At 31.7% G+C, this 25,517-nt stretch overlaps 1 protein-coding gene and 1 long non-coding RNA gene across 4 annotated transcripts in view; both read left to right on the top strand.

Moving 5' to 3' along the window:
* Positions 1–25,517, top strand: part of LOC123713482 (serum response factor homolog) — a 154,558-nt gene that overhangs the window by 55,504 nt on the left and 73,537 nt on the right. For 2 of the 3 annotated variants that reach the window (XR_006754194.1, XM_045667164.1), the window contains exon 3: positions 3,963–3,998. The exons of the other annotated variant lie outside the window; for it this stretch is intronic. Coding sequence is in view for 1 of the 2 variants with exons in the window: in XM_045667164.1 (XP_045523120.1) it covers positions 3,963–3,998 (36 nt within the window). In the remaining variant the exon portion in view is untranslated. The remainder of the gene's footprint in view (positions 1–3,962; positions 3,999–25,517) is intronic. 3 annotated transcript variants of the gene reach the window in all.
* On the top strand, positions 13,192–14,713 carry LOC123713484. The gene is made up of 3 exons (XR_006754195.1): positions 13,192–13,291; positions 13,382–13,474; positions 14,610–14,713. It is a non-coding gene; the product is annotated as an uncharacterized LOC123713484 (long non-coding RNA).

Below are 25,517 nucleotides of genomic sequence, written 5' to 3'. Positions count from 1 at the left end.
ATATTCATTTTTCTTACATCCTCTTCAAAAGTTTGAATAGTAAGAGAGAGTAAAAATTCTAATTGTTAAGTATTCTTAAATTATCTAATTTTCCGCGCAATTTTCTTAATTTTTTCCTTCATAAGAACCTTCTCCTGTACCAAACACAACAAAATGTGTGCGTGTACTAGTTAGTGTACACACGTAAGAAGTGAAACTTCTTTATGAACTTATTTTTCGAAAAATGATCAACTATGTGCAACTTTACAGAAATTGGTTAAATAAAGTTTACCAAAAGATTTTTATTATCATAGCCATAAATACAAGTAATACAGTTATTTCTTTTTACCTTATTGTAATAGAATTATTACTATCATTGTTATCGTTATTATATATTTTTATTATTAATGGCTTCAAATCTCTTCGAATCAACCGTGGTAGGGACAAAAAAAAGATGGCGCGTAACCTAAAAATGTGACGCGTAACCGAAAAATGAGATATTAGTAGTATCAATTAATACGTTTTGTGTTTGTAAGAAAAGTTAAACTATAAAATTTAAGAAACAAGGTTCATAATTATTAAAAGAAATAACGTTTCAATACACGCAATAGTTTTCGTTTGTCACAATACCCCAACATGTATTACCAATTAATTAATTAAACAGTTTAACAGGGATAAGTACCTTTAATTATAATTAATGGATGCAATTTTGATAAAACATTTATTTATAACGCATTATTAAACCGTTCTTCCTTCCTTCAACAGATAATGGACAAATTTAAAGAGAATGTAAGAGTCGGTGGTTTGTTATCGTTCCAATTAGAGTTATCGACTCGTTTTCTGGAAAACCTAAAATTGTTTTAAGATTTTGCAATTTGTGTCCTTGTAACTAAGGAAATTTTTGAATTAAAATATCACTCATGCATATTGCTATGCTAAGTTTTACTAGTTGACTGTCTTAGTCAGAGTAGGCCAGCGTTGGCCTAGTGGCTTCAAGGCGACTCTTATCTCTGAGGCCGTAAGTTCGATCCCCAGCTATGTACCGATGGAGTTTCTAATTGCGCAACAATTGAAGGAAAACATCATGAGAATATCGGTATCCCTAAAACAGATACAGATACAGAAATCTGAGGCCCACCTTAAAAGTTTGGTATGCCACTGGTTTTTTTTCTTTGATCGTTTATGGACTCAATTCTGTGCTCCAACGTATTATTCCAAATTTAAATTGTGACATTGCTAAATAAAAAATAAAGAGTATACTTGCACTACTAGATATATTTTCGCAAAACAGTTTTAACAATTTTTGTAAATAATGAAATAATTTTGCGTTAAATTCTCAAAGCAGCGCATGCACACATTTACCAAGGTCCATGATTAAAGCAAGTGGGTCGCTGGACCGGTTGTCCACATGTTGCGCTTCGCCCAAATCTCACTGATTTTATCTAGACTATATAATAGTGTCATTTGTTACATTATTGTGGTGTAGTTAACGCTTAATTTGACATATCGCCAATTAGTAGATTGTCAAAAAAATCAACGTAGTTCAGAGAATATTTTTGGTAACAAAAATTTGTTCAAAATAGCGCAGTTCTGTGAATGTGAGTGTCACTTACCATCAGGTGAGCCTCCTGCCCGTTTGCCTCGTTACATAAATAAATTATAGTATGTAAGTAATTCTACGATACATTTATTTCTTATTATAGATATCATTCCGGTTTGTCCTAATCACACTTATGACGTTTTGAACATTTAAATAGTTACGTTATTATTACTTAGTACGTTTGTAAATAGCATACCTTCAAATTTTAGTTTCAAAATATCGAATTATTAATATATAAAAGATCTAGCGCTATCATTCTTAGAATAGAAATGTAAGAGACCTAAATTTACACAATGAATCAGATTTAAAGGAAAATCCCTTTGTTTATCGTAACCAAGTATAATTATGCAACGAATGTGTTGTAGAATAATTGCAACCGGATTATTGCGATAATCGTATCGAGACAAGACAGCGAGCTATTAAACAATATTATCTTAATGAATAAATAATATTTAATTAATGACGCTCTCGTGGGACAAAAGCTTAAACGTGCATAAAAATTGTATGAAACTAGTTTATAGATTTTAATTCTAAGTCTATTGATAGGCAAAGGAAGCTTTAATTACTTGGGAGATCTCAAATGTAACTTTAGTAAGCCTTTACTTTTGATGTTTCCATTTTATTTATTTTGACATTTTTGTCCTTTTATGGTTTTTATGTGTTCCATGCAGAGACAAAACGCAGCAACAGGCAGTACTGCTTTTTTTCTATAATTATCAATTTCTAACTAAATAACAATCTACGACAAATTATGATACCATAAACATGGAAGCCGTAAATACTTTAGTGAAATATTAATATTACACACATTGTCCATAAACAAATTCTCTTCATTCAATCACTCTTAATTTAAAATCTCTTTTGTGTTATTTGGGTCAGTACGCTGTACTGAAAAAGTACATAACGTCTAAATAATCTTTATTACGAAAGACCTAGCAATTTTGCATGCGGAGTCAATAATGTATCGGGTAAAAGCTTAACACAAGGTTAGACATATAAAAATGTTCCATAACTCAATTGCTGTACGACATTCAATGCAAAGCAATAATATACTCCGAATTGATTCTCAGACTCACTTATTGCAAATAAATATCATAAATGAACCCGAACCCAGCATGTAATATGCAATATCCTTAAAATATTATACATTTAATTCTATACCAATAATATGGCCATTCGAAAACAATTTAATAACAATTACAGTCCTGAATTTAATTCGGCAAAAGTACTTTACGATTTAACCAATACATAAAGCTTTCAGGATATCAGGTTCGATGAATTAATCCCGTCAACAGTCGATATAAAATAATGAAATGTTTGCGAGTCGACTACCTCGAAGTAATGTTATTTTTCAATATTTGACACGCCTACAAGAGATGGTGACAAATCCACATTTCGCCTCGTTCAAGAAGAATATTTTTACGTTTAACTATCAGATCAACGCTGCTAAGGATAAGACTATTATAACATTGTTAATTTTTATTTTTATTTCGTAGTGTAACGAAGTGTAAATAAATAAAATAAATAAACATTATTCTGTACTTATATCCCTTGTATGTCGATACCTAAACAACGATTAGAGACAACCAAAGTGGAGAAGGTTTACTCGAGAATACGCTTCAAATTAGGCTTGTGTTTTTGATTAATGTTCTTTTAATTTTTTCGTAATTTCCCCATTCACCAATTGGCATCGCATACGAATCTAACGAGACCTACATTTTAGTAAGTATTAATTAGTAAACGGAAGGCAGGATTGCATCATTATTACTCAGTTACAGACCGGTCATATTTAAATGAAATGCACTTGATACAGCAGTAAAAAATATATTACTTGTAAAATATTTATACTTACACTTTAATAGGCTATACTCAAAAAATGTCTTACATACCAGTATTTCACAATTTCTCAATAAAAATGCAATTAATAAGGGTTCGTTGCGTGTTACGTGGTCACAGGTAATCAAATAATTAAACACGCTTTAATTTTGTCACTGTTATCCTTATTATAATAAAATTAAATAAAACGCGTTGCTTTGCTATCGCTAATATTATCCACAATACAATAAAACCTGCGCGCGTACTCTGCAACTTCCAGTAACGACAGCGATAATGATTCCGAGGTTTTTGTATGCGAGTTCCATGTTCCTCACTATCCGTATCACTGAGCAACTTAGAGATTGCGTGGAACAAAAACTCATTATTGGAAGTTACAGAGTACCCTGTTACACTAATACTAATTTCTACCATCTTTCTAATTCCAAGCTAGCTGTTTTCAATAATTTTCATATTTTATTTAGTTCACTACCTTATAAGAACATTGGATGGATCCTTAAACTGCACAAGCATGAATTGCATGATATTAATACATAACTTCTCACAACAGGTCCTGGCTGATGATTTGAAGAAGAAGAACAATAAGGTAGGACAATAATTATCCTTTAATTATTTGCATTCGAAGGAACGAAGTATTTTAGTAGGTCTAGTCTATTTATGTAAAGAAAAATAAATGATTGCTATCATAAAATAAATTAAAAGTAATAATGAGCGACCTTTCTTCTATAATGTTTATTGATAATTATTTTCCCTTTTACGAGAATTTTCCTGTTTCCTATTTTATGTGTGTCGGATATAAATTTTGTAACGAACGCAAAGCGGGATTATTTTATAACTAAATTTATTTATTGCTTTAAACTCGCATCTTGACGATGTTTCTATAGAAAAGAATAGAAAAAGTCAAACCAAATTGCTCAGATGTCAATATTAGTGTGTATTTATTAGTTAAAACGATTTACTATGATACTCTAGACAACAATGTGAATAATATCCTGAAAATAATACCTGCATTATATAGTACGTTATGTAGAGCAGAGCAGTGATGGCCTAGTGGCTTCAGCGTGCGATTCTCATCCCTGAGATCGTAGGTTCGATCCCCCCGGCTGTGCACTAATGGACTTTCTGTCTATATGCCCATTTAACATTCGGTCGAATGGTGAAGGAAAACATCGCGAGGAAACCGGCTTGCTTTAGACCCAAAACAGCATGTGTCAGGCACAGGAGGCTGATGACCTAATTGCCTATTAGATTGACAAATGATCATGAAACTGATACAGAAATAAGAGGCCCAGACCTTAAGGTTGTGGGTTGTAACTCCACGTTAAGTTTTAATACATTATATATTATTAAAGTCATGGAGTTTTAGAAAAATTAAAGCAAGTTTCAAGTTAATAAGTCACGTTAATCGCTGCTATTTCATAACCGGTTAATGACTCCAAATGATTTATGAAGCGCAGAGAACGCGCAATTTAGTCATTATAACTATTATTAGATCTCACCTAGTTCCCTACTTGTACGATTTTATGTTTTTCGTTATATTACCGCGCTGTTTGGCTTAATAATTTCATTGAAGAATGTTTTTTAACCTTAGGGCAAGGGTTTTAAAGGCGAATTTTGTTCAACACGTAAATAAACGTTTGATCGGTCCAATTTATATTAAACATCGAGTACAAAACGACATTTTTGTATACTTTAGAAATAGTATACTCAGAATCATCCATCAGCCGCTCAGCTATGGTAAACTTACTTAAACATTTACATAATGGCTTAAATTAATTCTGAATTAGAACTTCATAATTTGGACACAACCTAAACCTTTCTCAAACCAAGAGCTTTGCAAATTATACATTCGCTTGACTATAAAAGTCAATACAGACTAGACGAGTGCGTAAGCAAATTATTGAGCTCCCATAAAGGTATTTGTCGGCAAGAACAAGACGAAAATATTTATGAGTCAGCAATAATTCGATCGCGATAGGGCTCACCTACTTCCTAATCTCGCCATCGAATGTTGCAAAACGGAGCCATAAACAATACGAACATCATCGTAAATTCTACAAATGATGTTAGCCCAACGCTACCTTTTCACAGCAACGGCGATTGGGTGGGGCTATTAAAATAGCGTTATAATTATTGTATAACAATTTTTGAGTTGAGAGAGAGATGAGAACTGTGTGGTTAGTGGTGTTTAGTGATGACCCATCCTAAGCCCATGGATACTCTCAATGCCAGACGGCTGGCGAGTGCGTGATCTATTATTTTCGCATTGTTCATAAACATATTGTATTAAAATGATAGAAATCCCTTCCCAAGTGTCAAAGTTTTTGTGTGTACGTCTTATAGATTTGTGTACGTTCGTTTTGTTCAACAAAACGAAACCCTTATCGTTGCGCCAGGAATATCCAGCATCTCCAGATTATGTTTTTGTAATAATTAGGATACAACGTGATTTAGAATGTATTATTTACTTATCTACAAAAATACATGTACACTATACTTAAGCCAATATGATACTATCGGAAAAAGAAATTAAATACATATGATAAACAAAATCGCTATTATGAATCTGTGAACATATAAAAAATGTCGATAGTGTCAAAGACTGCATTCAGTAGTCGCAACGTCTTTGTTAATATAACGTATGTCTGAACAATTATAATGTGTTAATTGAAGACGACTTTAAAGTTTTAGTGTTTGTTAGTTTGATAGGCGTTCAGTAAATAAATATAAAACATTTGGTGGTTAAGGTGGTGTTTTAATTAGGTAGATAATTTGTAACATATGTTAGGGTTCGTTAAGTTGAAGAGGTGCTTCGTTCGTGGCCTCATATGAAATCACGTTAGGATCGCGCGATACGCCGCTACCGCATTACGCAATAATTCTCAATTATCTTACACAAGATTCATATTTATACGCCATTTATATATATGTTGTCCCCGACATCGTTTAGACTACGACAAAAATATCCTCTCTGCCAATGAACCTTAATGGTTTAATTAAGATCTGAAGGTAAAAACTTAAACTTAACACGGATTTCGTAGTCGTAGGGAACATATATTATTAGATAGTGGAACAATGCCTCATTCTCAATGTCCATACTAAAACAACGACTCGATTCTCGTTTTATTTGATACGATATTTGTACAAATAAATAATAATTTCGAAAATAATTCAATCTTTTTGAAGTTACAAGTCAACAGTTTTTTGCAGATTAGCTATTGATTCGCAATGTACATACAAAAAGCGCTATTTACGTCCGTTCACGCGCCAGTAATTGTATAAATAATTCACGTGGTCCACAGGAGACGTAATTGTCAGCACGCTGTGCAGGTATCAGTAAATATTCGAACTATGGATGATGGAGCTTGTAATGTTTACCTGCTGTGAAATTTCTAATTTCCAATTTTGGATCAAAACAATGGACTGGATTTGACGCTCTCAATTACTATAACATCATCTAACTATGACATCCATAAAGAATCATACGGAATCTTTAAACAATACGAGCACGATGCAAAATAGTTTCTCTAGTGTGAGATTTTTTCTATAGTAGTAACCGTGATTTAAGTTAACAGCTAAAGTAACTACTCAAGCATCCTCCAAAATGAGCCCTTGATATTGTTACTTGCATGTTCGATTTTCAAATTTTCGCATTATTATTCTTATAACACAAGTATAAATTTTAAGGTAACGTACCAAAGTTAAACTTAAGCTTATGTTAACATAAGTTAATTTTAATGTATATTTCTTATACTGCCTTATCAATTGTTCCAACATCACTGGTCACGTATTAAATAACTTTTTAAAGGCTTCGTATGTACTAGTATAGTTCCATTTTCTTCGTATTCCATATTCAAATCTCGTAAACGGGCTTAATAGTATTGAAAGCAATTCCACGCAGTGTCGTGTATCCATGCAATTTGTTGTATTCATTGACATAACGGCTAACGGCTGTGTGCGTAAACTAGCTTTTAATTCTTTAACTACCGCCCCAGGGCCGCACTTGATATAACTTCATGTTCTCTAATGGAATAGGTTCTAACTTGCGCTTACAAAGGAATTTTCAAAGGCAATATTGAGACGGCTTTCTGAACGTATAGTTGTCGAGTTCTATATCTTGTCACTGGGAAAGGGACACTCCTTCGCTTTTTCTAATTATATAAAACAATTTTGTTTCTTTATTCAACATAAATGCTATACTATATGCCATGTTTAGACCTCCATTTGAATATCGGAAGCAAGCTGCGTGTCACACGAACCAATGTTGGTGATAAATTTTATGAAATACCTGTTCTAGCGGGACTTTTAATAAAGTTCAAATAGGAAAAGGTATTATCGATATTACATAACGTAATAGAAACGAGGCAAACTATTTCTTTATTTAGAAACAGTAGACTTATTTGATTGTAATAGGTTCTAAACAACTTTTTGTCGCGCACTATGTGGTATCCTCTAAAATATTTCTAATCAAATTCGACTTAGGGTCTTCTTAGATAATATACAGAGGGGTGGGTTTGAGTGTCCATGGGCGTGTGAGTGAGCCCGCTTGCCGGTGGTCTCCTCTTCTAAAAAAATTGCTAAGAGTAATTTTATCTACAGAAAAAGCAATTTCAGACTTGAAACTCTCATAACATTAGGGTAACTTGTTCTTAAATTTTATTTGACTTGAAATTATTATAAAAAGGAGTGGAAAGTAATTTCGTAAGTCACCGCAAAAGTACCGTTTCAACCAGTCCTCGGACCCATCTCAGTTATTAATCAGAGTTATCACTTCGTATGATGTGCTTATAAAGCTCAATATCAGGAATTTAAATTCGAATGATGCCCTCAGAAGATTGGCAAGACACGTTGAGCGTGCTATATGAGATGGAGGTAACTGATTTTTTGGAAAAGGATTCTCTTAATATTCACCAGCTTCTTTGAATTTAAAATAATTTAATTGAGACTGTCGTTTCTTGTTTTATCAAGCCAAGATTACAGTGTCTTTCAATTGTCTTATTTTCGTCATAGTTCAAATATTTATTCGCCTCAATATGGATTTTTACTTAAGCTGCCTTTTTAGCATCTACATAGCAACATATGAAACATTTTGCTATACTAACCTATACTCTTTTCCGGAATAGAAACTTAAGTACAAAACAAAACTATTTTCTTTTTCCTCTCCATAAAAACTACTTCAAAGTTGAAGGAATAAATACAAAAAAATACTTGAATTGGTCCAGCTGTTTTCGAGTTTTGCGCCTAGCAACATGTTTTGCGATTCATATATATTTATATAGACAGCGTCTTCGCTCGCATAAGTGCATATTTTGATGTTGGAAATTATCGAAATGCTTATCCTTTACTTTACACTTTCAGGGGCCGAATTTTCAAACATTCCACGTCAAAATATTTGCATAGAAAAATTTATTGACTCGAATTTTAAAGATAAATCTTTTCACAGCACAATATATACGACTTCTTTATATTCAGATGACTGTAGGCTAGGTGGTCAATGTCCCAAAATGTCATTTCAAACGTGAATTTTGCCATCAAATGTGCATACATTTGATTTGATATAACAGTATATAGGGGCTAGTAGTACTAGTATTTCACATTATTCGAAAATGTTGAAAAATACTTATATCAATATCTTACGTAACTTAAACCGGAAAACTTTTAATTAAGTATCATGTTTATTCTACACGTTTATTAAAGTCGAATTTACTCGTAAAACACTAGGCTCTACTCCAAAGATTTCAAAATAATTCGACATTGACAAGTTGTTATCCTTATTCAATAATTGTTAATTTCTCACTTGAAATTTTTAAACAAATTTAGTAACACTCACGTCGGATCTCAATTATAATCGATTTTAACTGTAATTTATCGAATCGGATATTTACGAAACCTTAAAGAAATATTGTTATGTGCAAAAACATTCTTGTTTTTACATATGACTGCACTTGTATGGTTCCTAATATTTTTTTTATACGATTTAGCGTAAGCTATTCAAACCTGCTAATTGAAGTATGTAGCATGATATAAAATCCAGGTGCATACGTTTTCATAAGAGGTTTACGACCTTTATTATTATATTGTAAAATGCAAATGAGTTAATTTGTCACGTTTATAAAAAAAAAATTGTTGACCTTTTCCGTTGGTTTTTCTTTTGAAGTCTATTATAATTGTTAGTAATAGTTATAATAATAATTCTTAATTAATAGAGTAATAGTTATTATTAAGCAGTTTATATTAATAAAAATTATGAGATACCCCTATTTTATAGTTACGAAATATTTTCTTCGATTAATAGTTCCAATACCTTGGTATGAACAGTAATTCGATAGTACATTATACATATCAAGTAAGGTTTACTATACATTTTCTTCAGTTCTAGACCGCGTGGTTGCACCGTTGTCTGACGTCACTAAACGAAGACATAAGAGCAAGACAGCGATAAGAAAAAACGTGATACCGTATCGGAATCACATGAATCAAAAAATGGCAATAAATGACGCCTAGATCACAGAATTTTCCATTTTTTTCGCACTTCTTTTGCTTTTTACGTAACATCCATTTTTAATGGTACCGGATGTGTCTATCAAGCGTGGCTTGCGCAGGAGTGCGAATATTAGTGACATGTGTTATATCCGCTATCTCGACGGGTTTTTTGATTGATGGAACAATATTATATCTAGAAAATCGTGCAGCTTTTTAAGCGATTATTTGTGTAATAAAAAATTAGATAAGTGAATTAATTAATTCATACATAATAAATTCTATAAGTAGCTAATTTATTTACGTTCACACATCAATAATTTCTTAAATAATTTGTTTCACTTGAATAAATTGACGCCGACAATACACTATTATCTTTTAGATCTCCGCACGCGCAGCGCTTATTACTCAGTCAATCTGTTCCTAGATTTCTCCAACACCAACCGTAATAAAGAAAATGCAAATCCATACATATATAATAGAGTCTATAATCGCTTGGGTGATAGAATTGTTTATGACGTTTCAAGTCGCTAATTGTTTTGTCGATTTAAACAGATAACCGGAAAATGAATTTATCTCTTTTCGATGTTTAACCAATTAATATACGTGTCTCTTTCTCGCGGTGTGTTTATCTAAGATCGAAGTGCATAGTGTTGAAAATATAGTAATTTATGATTCAATTACTGTTACGACTCAATAAAGTAATTATACGTTAGAATAACGGTGAGTTTCGATTGAAAAGCACTTGCTATTGTGATGTTACAAGGCTTGTAACGAGCTTTTACTTGTTAGCAGCTTGAAGTGGTTTATATATTTTAAAGGGCTTTCGACTACATATGCGTGCTAAAGTCAAATACATCAATATTGTCTTATATTTACGCGTGCATTATATTAAGGTTCAGATAAAAATCTGTTTCATAGTCTCAATTTGAATGTCAAATTATTTAATGGAGAATTTGGATTTTAAATCATAAGTAAAATGATTTTTTTCTAAAATTGGAAGACCTGCAACGCACTTGCAAGCCACGTTGCAGCTGTCCATGAGCTGTGGTTAGCACAAATTATAGATTTTTGACCCACTACTAATTGCCAGCTTTTTCCAATTATATTTTCTAATATTTTGTTTTCGAAGCTGCCGTTTACATATAAATCAATGTTGGTGACATAATAACAAATAATTGGTAACAATAAAAATACTTATTTCAAATTTTAAAGGCAGGCAACGCACTTGCAATCCTCCGTCCGTCGTTGTACGTGTCCATGAGGTTTTGTTAAGGTTCCACCTTCCCAATTGGTGGGAGATGGCACAGGACACAAACAAGAAATCACTAAGGCAAAGTGAGAGCACTTTACCAGATCTGGCGAGAAATTGGCCTACCTGCCTTCGGGGGCTCGAGCCTTCTGGTCTCTCGCAAAGGATATCCATGGGAATTTCTGTCAACCCTCCATTCCACCACTGTACAGAGAGGATGACTCGCTTTCCCACACCGCTAAGGAGAATACCCATCTTCTAAGCTATCTAGAAGACCACCAGCTCATTAGCGATGGTCAGTACGGATTTCGCTGCGGTCGCTCAGCTGGTTTCTTTCTTGTTTGCCTTACACATAGGGCAGAGGCAATTGAGTCCTTAAGGGGAAGTGCTGACGGTAAGTTTAAACATAGCGAAAGCCTTCGATCGGGTGTGGCACAGATCACATCACTTCAAGCTTCAAGCCTATGGGCTCCCCGAGAAATAGCAACTGGATTTCCAGCTTGCTGGCTGATCGGAGAATCAAGGTCGTCATCGATGGAGCATTTTCCGACCTTAAACCCGTGAACCCTGGCGTCACACAAGGCTTCCCCGACCCTGTTTATTCTGCGTATTAATTGCGAGACTTCTTGCAATGTGAATGCCCATGGGCGGCGGTTTCGTTTAACATCGTTTAACATCAGGTGGGCTTCCTGCCCGTTTGCCTCCTTTTACATAAAAAAATTACAGGGGGCGCTGAAAGTCTCATTACGAAAACACCAAAACACTTTTTGGGTCGCAGAGCCGGCGGAGTGAGTGAATAAAAACTGGAATTTTGTTAACGACATGTCTACAGCTACTTAAAGCCATATCAATATATATATTAAACCTAGGTGACATAAAAACTCTAACAAAAAACTTGTAAGAATCGAAAATCGTATCTCATGTATGAAACATCTTAAACTTCGTCAACCTATAACTTAGAAAGCGTTACCTTAAAAAACATGTTTTTATCTCACCCTCGAACAGTGGCTAATAAATTGACACCATTTTTTAAATCAGTATAGGCTCGTATTTTTACATTCTTTATGATGCTTTTATGTTGTCAGCGATGCATTAAAATTCATGCAAAACCGAGTGCCGTGCCTTGTCAAGTCTAGTGACTGACGGATGAACTTGTTTCATGCAATTTTGTAGTCCTTTGTTCTCTGTACAGTTAGCTTGGAATTAAACTGATTTAAATATAAGCTAGAATGTTTTTCTATAGTAAATCTTATAAGATAATCCTTATTTGATTTGGCATCGAGAGTTGGTTTAACTATGAAATGAATTTTATATTTGTGTAAATTATATCAATGATAGTTACCATAATATTAGGTTACCTATGGCCACAACTACATACCGCAAAAGTACTGCCTCTTTGTGAAGGAGACGGTGTTTTTTATATTCCTTTGATAATAATGGTTGGATGTGTTTGAATTGACAATTGTTCAGACTGTTACCTCTGACATGACTAAAATCGTGACATATATGGACGTCGATTTCACATGTCAAAGTAGTGACGATATTTTATAGTATCATCGAAATCTTGTACTAGTATTTTTCTATATCTTAAAGTCTATGCCCCTATTCATAAAAAAATCAGTCCTTCACTCTCAAATTTTGTTTACGCTGTGGTGAAAAGAGAGATGAGGTTTGGTGAATGAACGGGTATTGTATTGTTGGTTATTTTCCCTATACGCTATCTTATTGTACAATTACGATATATAACTAGATAATACTAAAACAACTTAAATTTTTTATAGTTTAATTTATATATAGATTCTCAACTTTACTATACATAAACAATAAAGGGCCAATAAAAGTCGTAATGTTTAGTGTATTTTTATTTATAAACATTTATTTTTGGTTTATAGTTCACTAGTCTGTGTCCGGTATTTTAAGATTGCTGTCAGTGTCTGACAGTAGTGTGACATCTGATTTCCGGTAACCTGAAATAGAAAAACAATTTATTAATTAGGTATACACGCCCGAATTTATTATTTGCCTTCCAAATTAAGCCTGAAGTATAGTCTGAAGTTATTTATGTTGTTTGATAAACCTTTTAACTTACATATATTCATAGTGGATATCCAAATATTATTTTAACGTTATTAAAATAAAGAATTCTGGTAAAAAATTATTCCAATCCAGTGATGACATTAAATCTGTTTTATTCATTCTTATAACATAAAACTGTAAATATGACTTCTTTATTACAGAAAAAGCTGCGTATTTATACTTATATATTTTTCAATTTGTATGAGAAATTAATCATGTGAAGCCGGAGGCTGGACGAAAATTGATTTTTAATGGTATTAAATGAATTTTTTACGGATAAATCACGGACGGTGGTCACAATTGTGTATTAAATGTTCAAGGAATTTATTAAGGGTATTAAGTGATCATTCTGTTATCGAGTTTATTGCGAAATGTTTACGGCTCGTGTTTCGGATAGAAAGTGTCGGAGAGATGACATCATTATCGCGTTTCGAGTTTATTTTTCTGCGAATATTGCTTAGATCAGATTCTGTATACACAGCAGAATAGTACGTCATAAATAAAGCATTGATTTGTATGAAATAGATTTCAATTTTATACTTTATGAAAAATTTGATCTTATTGAATAAATGCTGAAGAAATTAGTTAATATTTAAAAACAGTAAATGAAATAAAAATACAATTCCTCAGCCTGACGAGGTTTTAAGCATTATTTAGAACCTAAAAATTTAGTTTTTTTTTAATATGTCAGAGAAGATTAAAGATAGAAATACGGTTTTACTGCAGTATTCGACTTCTAGGCCAATCAATGTAAATAGAAAATATTATTTTTACTTTTTAGTGCATTTATAAGTCGTTTATATTTTTTTTTTAAAGTAATTTCATGATCTTAAATTTCGCACTGAATCGTAATAAACATAATTCTAGATAACATGACATTGTACATACATTAATTACAAATTATTGGTAATGAATATTTAAAAAGTTTTTAATTTGCCGGCCGCTGGCGAAGCGTGATCCACTAAAATAAATTGCATTAAGCCTCCAAGTTACATAAAGATGGCAAAGAACATCGACAAATAAATCTGTGCACTTTCTCCCTTGACAGCGGGGCTTATTAACTTTTGTTACCACAGAGTAAAAACGTTAAAGGACCGTTTTGTAATAATTTATTTGATGAGTACTAGTATTAAACTGTATATGCAATTCTAAAAATATTATATATATTAACATGTCATCAATATCTTATTTTAACATGCTAAGAAAAGTATATAAAATAACAAGATTATATATTAAACAAATTCCGCCTTTTATGTAGGTATCTAATTTTTATTTATTTATTTATACTTTGCTACCATAACATACATAATTATACAAACAAAAAGCCAGTAGGTTACATAAGTTATTAGGCAATAGGCGGCCTTATTGCTAACAAGCGATTTCTTCCAGGTAACCCTAATATGGGAGAATAAAAAAAGAAAAACATACAGAGTGTAAAGTACAAGAAGTGCATAATTAATTAACAAAAAAAAGTATCTATATTTCATCTAGGATCTGAATTAATTGTATAGAACTTTTTCTCGATAAAATTGTTTGATTTTCTCTTGATGTTTTAACGTTACTCCTTTAAACAGATCAATATTTTAATTTCAAACACTAGTTGTATCGTACCCTATTTTGACAAACTTTTTAAATTTTATTTATCCAACGCGTCAGAGTGATACCTTTTAAATTATAATCACGTCTAATTTTCATATAATCGCGGTCATAACTGTATACTCGTCATACCATTTTTAGGACGTATTTATTATCCCTTTTTGTCCAACATGGGGTTTTTTTACAGCATACTGGACATAAATAAGCAATCAATATAGTTGATGTTATGCAGACGGTTAAATAATCGTTTAGTATTTAAAAGTAGGCAATTTGTACGCAAATACAAGTATTGGTGGAAAAACTACACGAATAACATGGAATAAAATATGACCTCTTTTTGTCTTGTACACAATAAATCGAAATTTTTAAGGGAAGCATTCGGAACATAAATATGCAAACGCCATAACGAATATCAATAAGTATTTTAAGCTTAAATGAAATGGCACAAACTGTTTAATTGCATCGTTTGCCCGCCTCAGAGCTCATTGTTTGTTCCAATAAAAAGGGCGGTTAAATTTTTCCAATGAATCGTTATTCGGAGGAACAGTTTACATATAATGCAGCTTAGCATATTTTTCATACAAGATTTATTCTATTTTTATGGTTACACATATTACTTTTTAGGATATTATGAATTGTCGTCATTTCGATTTGCCATGTTCAAATTGAATTTGAATTAAGAATTATTTTACAGTTTTGAATATATAGACAAGATTTAACAGTAGTTCAATGATTACGTATAAACTGTGTTTATTCAAAAGATTTTGAATTTTTTAAATCACATATTCAGATTCACATATTTGTTAGAATTATGTATTTTAACAGTAGGTATTACTTAACATCTTTAGCTTACCTTAGCTTTATACTTATAAAGCTTGCAGTTTTTGCCTGACAAAGGGTCTACAATTAGTTTAAATATTATTTTTCTGTATAGATGTATTGCAAGGCCCCTTGGCAAATCTTAAAAAAAAGGATTATAATTACAAACTTTACAAATACAAAAACAGTTACTAATAAAATATTGGTAGCAACGTTATCAGATTAAAAAAGTAAAAGAATCAGATAAAACACTTTGAGGACAATTTGTGAACTTTATGATGCGTGCGCGCAGCGGGGTTCTATCATTAAGGCTTTAATTGGAATGTGTTTCAGCGTTCGAATTAATTAAATTAATATAATGCCGATACAATCCAAATATAGACACTTTTTTGCTTTAAATCCTTTTTTATCGTGACATGTTGTTAGAAGTTGTATTTATTTCCTTTGCAACGGGAATATTAAAATAAATTTCATACACTACGGTGGTCCAAGATTTAGTAAATCAAAGTGAGAAGTAGTAGCTAATTCTACGAAGTAAGTGTATAGCGAATAGTATTTGTATATATCTATAATTATGTATGTTTTTTCACAATACCGGAAAAGTTTATTTGTCTATAGTATAACTGGTTAGGAACTAGAAATGGAACTGAGATACGCCCAATAAATTATCGGTGTGAGCTTTTGGTTATACATATTTAATAAAATGTATTTAAATACTTAGTGATTATTTAATTAATTGGTCATAGATACTGTTATGTAGTTTTAATAAAAACTTATTAAGCTTACTATAGTATCGTTTTTTGCATAAAAGAATAAGCCTTGGTATCAGTCTGAGAATAATAATACAATTGAATAATATTTATCGAAATTCAAATGAACATTTTAAATTAATGTATCAATATGATAGCCTTGTTACTTAGGCATGTGTAATATGATCCCGATTTATCTCAGGGATTTGACTCATACTATTTACAAAAAGATCACGTATCAATAAGTTCTTTGTGATAATTCCTATGTTGTTACGTAATTAAGATGATCTCAGATTTAATATTGATACAAAGCTTTACACTCACATTGTAATCTATAAAATTATTTAGTATATTATTGTTTATTACCTACTAAACCATTCGAATTATTATGAGTGCACGTTAGTCTCAAGGGCTAAACAGTGGTAAGTGGAAAACAATAGTATGCAGAAACAGTGTCTTCCCTTTCATAGAGATCGTCTGAAAGTAGTGTTATTGGTATTTTTCTTTTTTTTAATACTTTTTAGTAAAATAGTTTAGGTTTTAATTACTTGTTAGTCTTAAGTAAGGCTCGTTATGATAAATTTTGTCTTTGAGACAATTTCTTATTATCAATTATTATACATTGGTCATATGGAATGATTCAATTAGAAATACTTAATTTGTCTTCAATTACTAATTTCGCATCGATACCATATTACTTCCAAAGAACTTTTACACGACATGCCATGCAATTCATGTAACAAAACTTTTTACAAGTTAACTTAACAAACATACACAACCGGGTTAGCAATATCATACGTAAGCTATTTAATACCTACGATGACTACATTGTCGGGAAATTATTTAGAATTATAATTTGTCTAGCCGCTGTTAAAATGATGCTATAATCCAACTAATACCCTAAAATAAGATCAACCCACTCCGTATCGGCTCTAGATGTTGGAAATCGTTCAAAGTCAGCATCAATTCAAAACAATTAATATTTCTCACTATACGTTGCCAAAACAGCCATAAACGCCACTTGAGTGTATAAATTTCTTTGAATACACGGAATCAATTGGCAACAAAGCTAATAAAATACTTTAATATTAAGTTTATTAATACATCATTTACAAACTTTAAAAGTACAGTAACTCTTTACAAATCACTTGTTCGTAATATGTATAGAATATGTCAGTGTACTCTGGTCACCACATTACATAAATACCAAAAACGTTGCCTCAGAAAACGCTGCAATCGTCTACACTTGCGTGGTCCATTGCAAACGTACAAGGCTCGTTTAGATTATTTCGATTTAGATACCCTAAAACTTCTACGACCTCGTTTATTTGACCTTCTTGGTTAATTTTCATTTCTTTGTAGTCTATAGTTACTAGAACTTAGTCTTCTTTACGTGTCTACGGCTCGCTTATCTGGTACTTTTAATGCTCCTATGAATAGCCGGTCTCGCACTTACTATTTAATTACTAACATTAATTATAATATTTCTACAATCTACCTACTAATTAATTAATACTACAACTACTCTTAATGAGGTCTAAGTGTCTGTTTAGTTTTAATTTTGACTGTTTGCTTGTGTTTTTTTCCTTGTTAGTTTGAATTTTTTACGTTCTAAGATGTGTGTTTGTGTAAAATTTGTGACGTCATATTTTCATGTATCTTTTAAGCATACATGTCGTATCGACCGTAAAACAAGTGAAAATTCATGATGTCTCGAGTGACACGTCGCCTTTGACCCAAAAGACATGATATTTTGGATCGTATGTTACAATACATCATGCGCTCGTCTCGCCCTTGTGAGCAGCGTCGGCGCCTCTGACTCACTCACCGGTCATCGGTCAAGGGTGATGCTAGTACTGCTGTTATAGAAACATACTTGTCCCTGTCTTTTGTATGCTTTATGAAAGAAACAGTTAAAAATTAAGCTGTTATATTGAAGTTTGCAACGAGTGCGACCTTTCATTCGCGATTTTATGTATTTTTTATTAAATTAATATGTTGGATATATATTTAATTTCATGTGGCTTTGAACTTACGTAGGTTGTTATGTTTATGAAAGATAACCTAAGGCTAACCAATCGTGATGGTTATTTATTTGCTTTAACATTATGTAATAAATAATTTAGGTTAAAATGTGATTACTCTGTGTATTCAGTGAGTACACGAGCGATACTTAATTTCGGGTTATGGCAAAAACAATTTATGCGCATTCAATCAAAATCAATAAACATAAAACGCCATGATGAAAGTGGTACTTATGTTGTATGGTTATTGAAATTGAAGTGTTTTTAATGTATGGTTTCATAAAAGACAGGTGAATCTGAGAGATTAATTCTTAAGTTATTACAACATAACTTTATATCTTTAATAATTAATTATAGTACAAGTGTTTTCATAAATATTTTATTCGAAATTGGGTTATTTGATGTAATTTCTATTAAATACAATACGTATGTATATATATATTGTCCTGTATTAATATTTAAAATAAATAAAATTAAATATTGGAGATATATAGATCGAAATATAACTCGTTGTGATATTAAAACTATAAGGGTCTGTTTCACAATGTACGGATAAGTTCTACATAAGTTCCAAATAAGCTATTTATTAATTATTGATAGGATAAACACTATTGTTGCGTTAAGAAAAACACTTTTTAAACGGATTAAAGCTATGTATTATTATATATACATAATACTATACATAATTATAAATTGTGTTATCTGTATTTATTTATCTGCAGCTGTGATACTTTTGACATTTTGTCTTCAGTCACCATGACCACCCACGCTGAAAAGCACGCGAAACGTCGGAAAAAAATTAAAATTATGTAAATAATTGTAAGTTTTTAATAATAATACATAGCTTCAATCCGTTCAAAAAGTGTTTTCTTAATGTGTAAAAGCTATTTTAACAAAAGACAATACTATTGTTGCGTTTCACGACTGTCAGATAAAGCTATTCGTCACATAAAGTTTATCATAAGTTATGATTCCGATGAAACGCGAAGTTTCTTATTCCGAACTTTTATTTTCCAAATAGTTTATGTGTTGCATAGCTATTTGGTACTTTATCCAAACATTGTGAAACAGACCCTAAGGCTTAAAACAACAAAATAAACCATTCTCGAATCCACTTGAACACACAAAAATTTAATCAAAAACCGATTTTGCCGTTGACGAAATTGTTACAAACTCTCGCATAGAAGATTTATATATGTAGACTAGCTGCCCCGCGAACTGCGTTTCTCCTTACTGTGATTTTACTTAGCCTACCTTTTTAGTACATGCAAACATGGAACATTTTGCTATGCTACCCCAGAGACTGTTCGGTTTTCCGGAATGAAAACTTATGAGGTTTTTCTGTGAATATTTCTCTATATAAACCTCAGAGTTCAAGTCATAATTTTCTAATTAACAAATAAAATATAGGGGTTGATAGTAAAGAGGTATTAATATTAAGGGTTGTATGTATTTTTGTATGCTGTATAATAAATAATTTAAAAATTAATTTAGCGATTAACGATATATAGGAACGGACATTGTGACATGAGAATTTTGTATATATTGAGATGAAGCGACATCGGACTTCCAGGCAGCTTATTATTTATTTTGTATTAAAGTAGGAAAAATTTGTAATATTAAAAATAAAAAAAACCCTGTAAATTAACAGAATAATTAAAAAACTGGTTCTATAAGGGTTGTTCAACTCTAGAATGACGCGGCCATTGAAAGAATTGGACGGAATGTTAAAAATATCCTGACTACCGGTGTTAAGTTCACAGCCTTAAGGGTGTGAACAAATTAAGATACATGCTAAGTGCTAAACAATCGTTCAACAAAGTCTTCACATAAAACAATTACACCTTGTTGGATATGCAGTTTGCTTGACGGTTAGAGGGTGCATCGGTTGGTCTATGTTACTAGCGATTAGATTTCTTTCTTGATCAGCTTGTAAATAAAGCTGAAAAACTCAATGTTAACAAGTATTTATTTAGTTTATTTGTGTTATACAACAGATAGATACATAATGAAATACATTAAAATATTATATTTCAGTAATATAAATCGTTTCAGAATTACAGACACAGATGGCGCTATCTCACATTAACCTTGCCACGAATACTACTATCAACTATTACGCACCAATAAATTTCTGATTAGATATTTACGATAGATTTAAATATCTTTTTTATTAATTTATAGAATATATACATATCTTAGCAAATTACAGTATTATTAGTATTATCTATTGCCATCACAGTTTACCCCAACACTGCAATTATTACCACTTACAAACGATTTGACATCAGTCATTGTTGATGTAATATTACATATAGTGTTTGCGCTAAATCTGTGTAAATCAAAGAAGGATGGCAATTGTCGATTTGACTTTGACACACGAACCGGAGATGGTAGGTGGCGTCCCGGCGCAAGGGAGTTAAATGTTAACCGCTGTCGGGTGCGCACTAAATATAATATATACCGCATACCGTATAGCATTTACTTTTTTTGATTCATCATTGAAGGATCCAGTGTTTGAAGTGAGATACGCCACCGTTGATGGTAAGGGCTAGTTTTAGTCATATCGATTATTGGATTAACACGCGACAGCCGAACCAGTGCATATTATTTCACCGAGGGAAGGGAGCATCCTGGATATAGCTTCCGGATACCCAGGCTCACACATATAGTATTGAACGGAATCATTCGGAACTATATAGATATAGGACTCAATGTAATAAATTAGTTTCTATTATTTAAAAAAAAACATATAAATGTGTAACTTACCTGGGATTTTAAGAGTTACGAACAGAAGAATTATTAATACTAAAATAAAAAATCGGACCGCTTAAGACTTGGACTAACAATAGACATATAAAACCTATACTTTGTTCCCATGCTCCGCCCACAGTTTTAATGGTTATTGTGTGTATTTACAATTATCTGTAACAGAAGCATCCAATCCAAGTAAACAATGAATATTTATAAATGACGTTAGTTTTTAAATTATGACAATAATTGCACTTAACAATTCCTTTGTCTAAACACGTATCATTTGTTTAAGAGTGTCTGTATTATTCGTTAATTTTGCACAGTAATATTATTAACAATAAACTTAAAAACATCGTGTTACGAGCAGCCTTATCGCTACTAACAGGGTTCAGGTTCCTAATGAAATAAAACAGTACAAAAAAGAATTGTGAAAGACTGCAAAACTTATTTTTCAATACAAAATAAATTAACGAAAATTTTATAATAATCTAATTAAATTTAAGGCAATTAATAAACTGATCAAAATAGAGAGAAAATCGATTATTTTTTCATCTTAATTATAAATAATCTGATTTTTGATCTGTTCTGACGTGTACTTTAGAATAGTTAATGTCTTCTTTCATTACTCGGTATGACTGAATCCTATGTGGTATTAATTACATTTATCTTTATACTCTTTTCTTTTGTCGTTAAATTAAAAACTAAGTTGAGTCAAAGGGGACTTCGATGTTATTTGACGTCTATTATTAGTGTCTTAAACTTCCTTGTCTTGTTTATTGATATAACGAGCTAATTATAAATTAGGAAAAAAAGGATTCACGGTAATTTTAGTGCCATAAAATTAAATTGGCGTATTCAAGTTCAGTTACCATATATGAAAAGTTGTCTAATCAATAATTTAAGCAAAACAAACGTGATTCATTATTTGATTGCCAATTACGTGCCAAAGATTACATATTGGCTATCTAAATTTGCCGATTATGCATTAACAGTATGAGATGTGACGATGACGCATTTAAAATAAAACAAATGACGATCACATGTTGTATGCGAACAGCGATTTTTATTACTATCTTTGGGCTTTCTTATAAAACTATTTATACAGCTTTCTATATACGAGTATATGTTTTTAAGTTACGAGACCGTTGTAATTTCATTCGTGTTTCCGCGATTTTAGTTTAGCCCTTTAGTGCCATACAGATTTTACAAATGTATGGTAAAATGTGCATTTTTCTGTGAAAAAATTCACTATTTCTGTTATTATACACCAATATTCATAATTTTTTCAACATTCTCTTCAGAAGAACAAACACAGAAATTGAACATATTTACTGTCAAAAGGACAAGCAGGCAGCGCTGTACCGACGCGGACATCTTTAACAATTAGAGAGAGCAGCGCTCCTTGGCACTAAAAGGGTTTGACTTGGGTCCGTAGCAATTCACGCCGAGGTTATTTGATCACATCGTAACCTAATTTTTATATTAAAATAAAAACGTGTAAACTAAGCAGTGTTTATGCTAAAAATGACGTTACCCGTAAAATGAATAAAAAGGTATTTCTAATTAATGGCACGGTCTCCAGGTGTCCGTGCAGTAAGGCGGTTCTTTGATTTATCACAAAAACAGTAATTTAAAACTTAAAACCTTTTTGCGATGACACACCCACGCCTCTCCTACGCACGGTTAACAATGTCGAAAAAAATTTAACTCGTGATTTGAATTTGTTTTGCACTTTGTTTAATTTTTGTGATACGAAGTGTTTTGTATGACATTAAGTATATGGTGATATACTAATTCACATAAATATTATGTGAAAGCCTACAATTGAAAAATCTTTTCTTAACTGTGCCATATCACTACGTAATATAGACTGTATTATAAATACATATTTTGTATTATAAATTTTGTTGTGGATATTCCATAATATTTTAAATCGGCTGATCGTCACATTTGATTTACATACTTTTTTGTTTCGCTTGTTCTATACTAACTTGAATTATAATTACGCCCTTAATTATATTTTCAAGGCAAAGATTTCTTCTTTCATTATTCCCTTCCTAATTTTATCCTTATCCTTACGACTGACAATTGTGTGGATTTCTTGTATGTATGTAGAGCTTATTATTTTAAGATAAATTGTAACAACGGCCACCGAACTTTTGTGATATATAGACAATAAAATCAATTAAGGTCTACGTGTATATATATAATATACATATAATTGACTTAGATACTGCAGTCAATGCACTAACTTTTTAAATCTATTGTAATCATTATTTATTCTAATCATTATCGTGGTTTCGAATAGATGTAACTGAAATACAAAGCAACAAATTTTATAACTATTAATTTTAAAGTACCCTATTTACGTACTTTTCTATTTAAAAATAGAACTTTGTGATAGCATAAAGCGATAAACCGCATCTATGAAAATTCCGCTCTAGTTACAGACTGGGTAGTTTTGTACAATACTCGTCCATATAAAAGGCGTGGTGTGCGATCGCCCGTTACAGCTTCCTGTTTCAGTATTTGTACTTCTGACGAAAAATAGAATTCGACTTTTATCGTATGTTTTAAATCTTTCTATCTAGCGCTTTTTTTTAATTTTTGATACATAATTCATTCCTTTTTTTAAATTATACTTCTTTACAAAATAAAGACGCTTTCCATTGTTTGTTCGTTAAATTTCTATGTACGCATTGTTCTTAAGTTAAAAAACGAGACTTAAAACTTTTGTATAGAAACTACATTGGTGTGTCTAATTAGCTATTTAAATTATTACTTTATAATATATTCTTTAAATATAAAGACACAAAAATAGTAAAAAATGTGCATTTTTTGTTGGATGACATGCAGGAAAGCATGTATGTAGCAAATGTCGTTCGCAAAACCAAAAAATACAGATTTCTAGAAATATAGTTATCGTCTCCGCAATCGCGATATGAATCATCGTTTTGTATGATACAAACCGAGCAATACAATGATACGAGATTAATACGATATAATACAATGGTTAGCGATTGTATCACACAGTTTTGTCTTAAGCACACGTATACAACTACAACTGGAGTTTTGACGCTCATTGTACTGTCTAACTTACACGAATTTAGGAGTGACCTTGTAAAATGTTTTCTTATATATACTTAGTTCATATTTTAAAATTATATTCCCATAACGACTGTCGTATGTTTATTTTATTTCAGCTATTGCTGAAAATCGCCGATACCTTGTAGTTTTCATTAAAAAAAATTATAGCGGCCAGTCCCGATTACGCACGTCCAAACATTTTTTTCTACATTTACACTATGTTACTCAAGGATAATGTAGCATTCTAATAGCGGGCATTGGTCAGCAGTTTTTAAGTTGTTTTTTGCTACAAACATACAATTACTATTTATAATAGTAGTGTAAATATGTGAAATATACTTTAAAATAAAAAATGGGACAGTTAATGCGATGACATAATCATATAGGTATGATGATTGATGATTATTGTATTTAGTTGGTCAATGATTAATCTAGTAGAATCTGTGCCTCAGTCTGCGTAATTTGAAAAATTCTTTGTAAATGTTAAAATAATATTCTTTACGTATACAAACACACACTTATCATAAAGGTAACAATTTCATTTCAACGCGCACCGCCTCGGGTCGATCAAATATTGACACTGTACTTCCGGTCACACATCCTTTACTCATTGTATGACTTGTGACGGCTATTTCGCTTACATACAGATAACGCGCCAAGCATCACAAAAATTACGAAAATCTACACAGATTTCATATCTATATGGGCAAAACTATTCGTGGCTTTTAACATTGCTATTATGTTCCAATTGTCGTATTTTTATGTCTAACAATAAGAGGTTTTTAATAACATTTATTTTGTTATCTTCAACATCTTTATTACTAGTTATAGTTTCTTTTAACTAGTTATAGTTTGACATATTATGACGTTTAGTAGTAGAGTATTATACTACTATAAGTAATATTAAACGTAACAATGACTCACGGCTAACTTTGTCTTGGACTCAGATTTCTATATTTCTTTATCATATTTTTTCTTATTGGGCAAGTAACTTTTGTGTAACATTTCGTCTTTTGGGTCTAACATGCCAGCTTCCTTGCGGTGTTTTCCTTCATCGTGAGCGAGTGTTAAATCCCCATAGACAAAAAATTTCATTGCTGCTGTTATTAAAACATACGACCACAGACATTCAAGCCAGACCAACACTGCTCTTAAAACCCAATTTATCTTGTGTACAGCTTGTCAGCCAGTGGACTGTGAAATGTGTATTTAAATTTATGTGTAATAAATGTCAAGAGCATCTTTATGGTACACGTAGTGTATGTATT

The sequence above is a fragment of the Pieris brassicae genome, chromosome 8, assembly GCF_905147105.1.
Source record: "Pieris brassicae chromosome 8, ilPieBrab1.1, whole genome shotgun sequence".
NCBI lineage: Eukaryota > Metazoa > Arthropoda > Insecta > Lepidoptera > Pieridae > Pieris > Pieris brassicae.
Note: the sequence above shows the minus strand (reverse complement) of the source record. Positions and strands in the feature narration are given on the sequence as shown.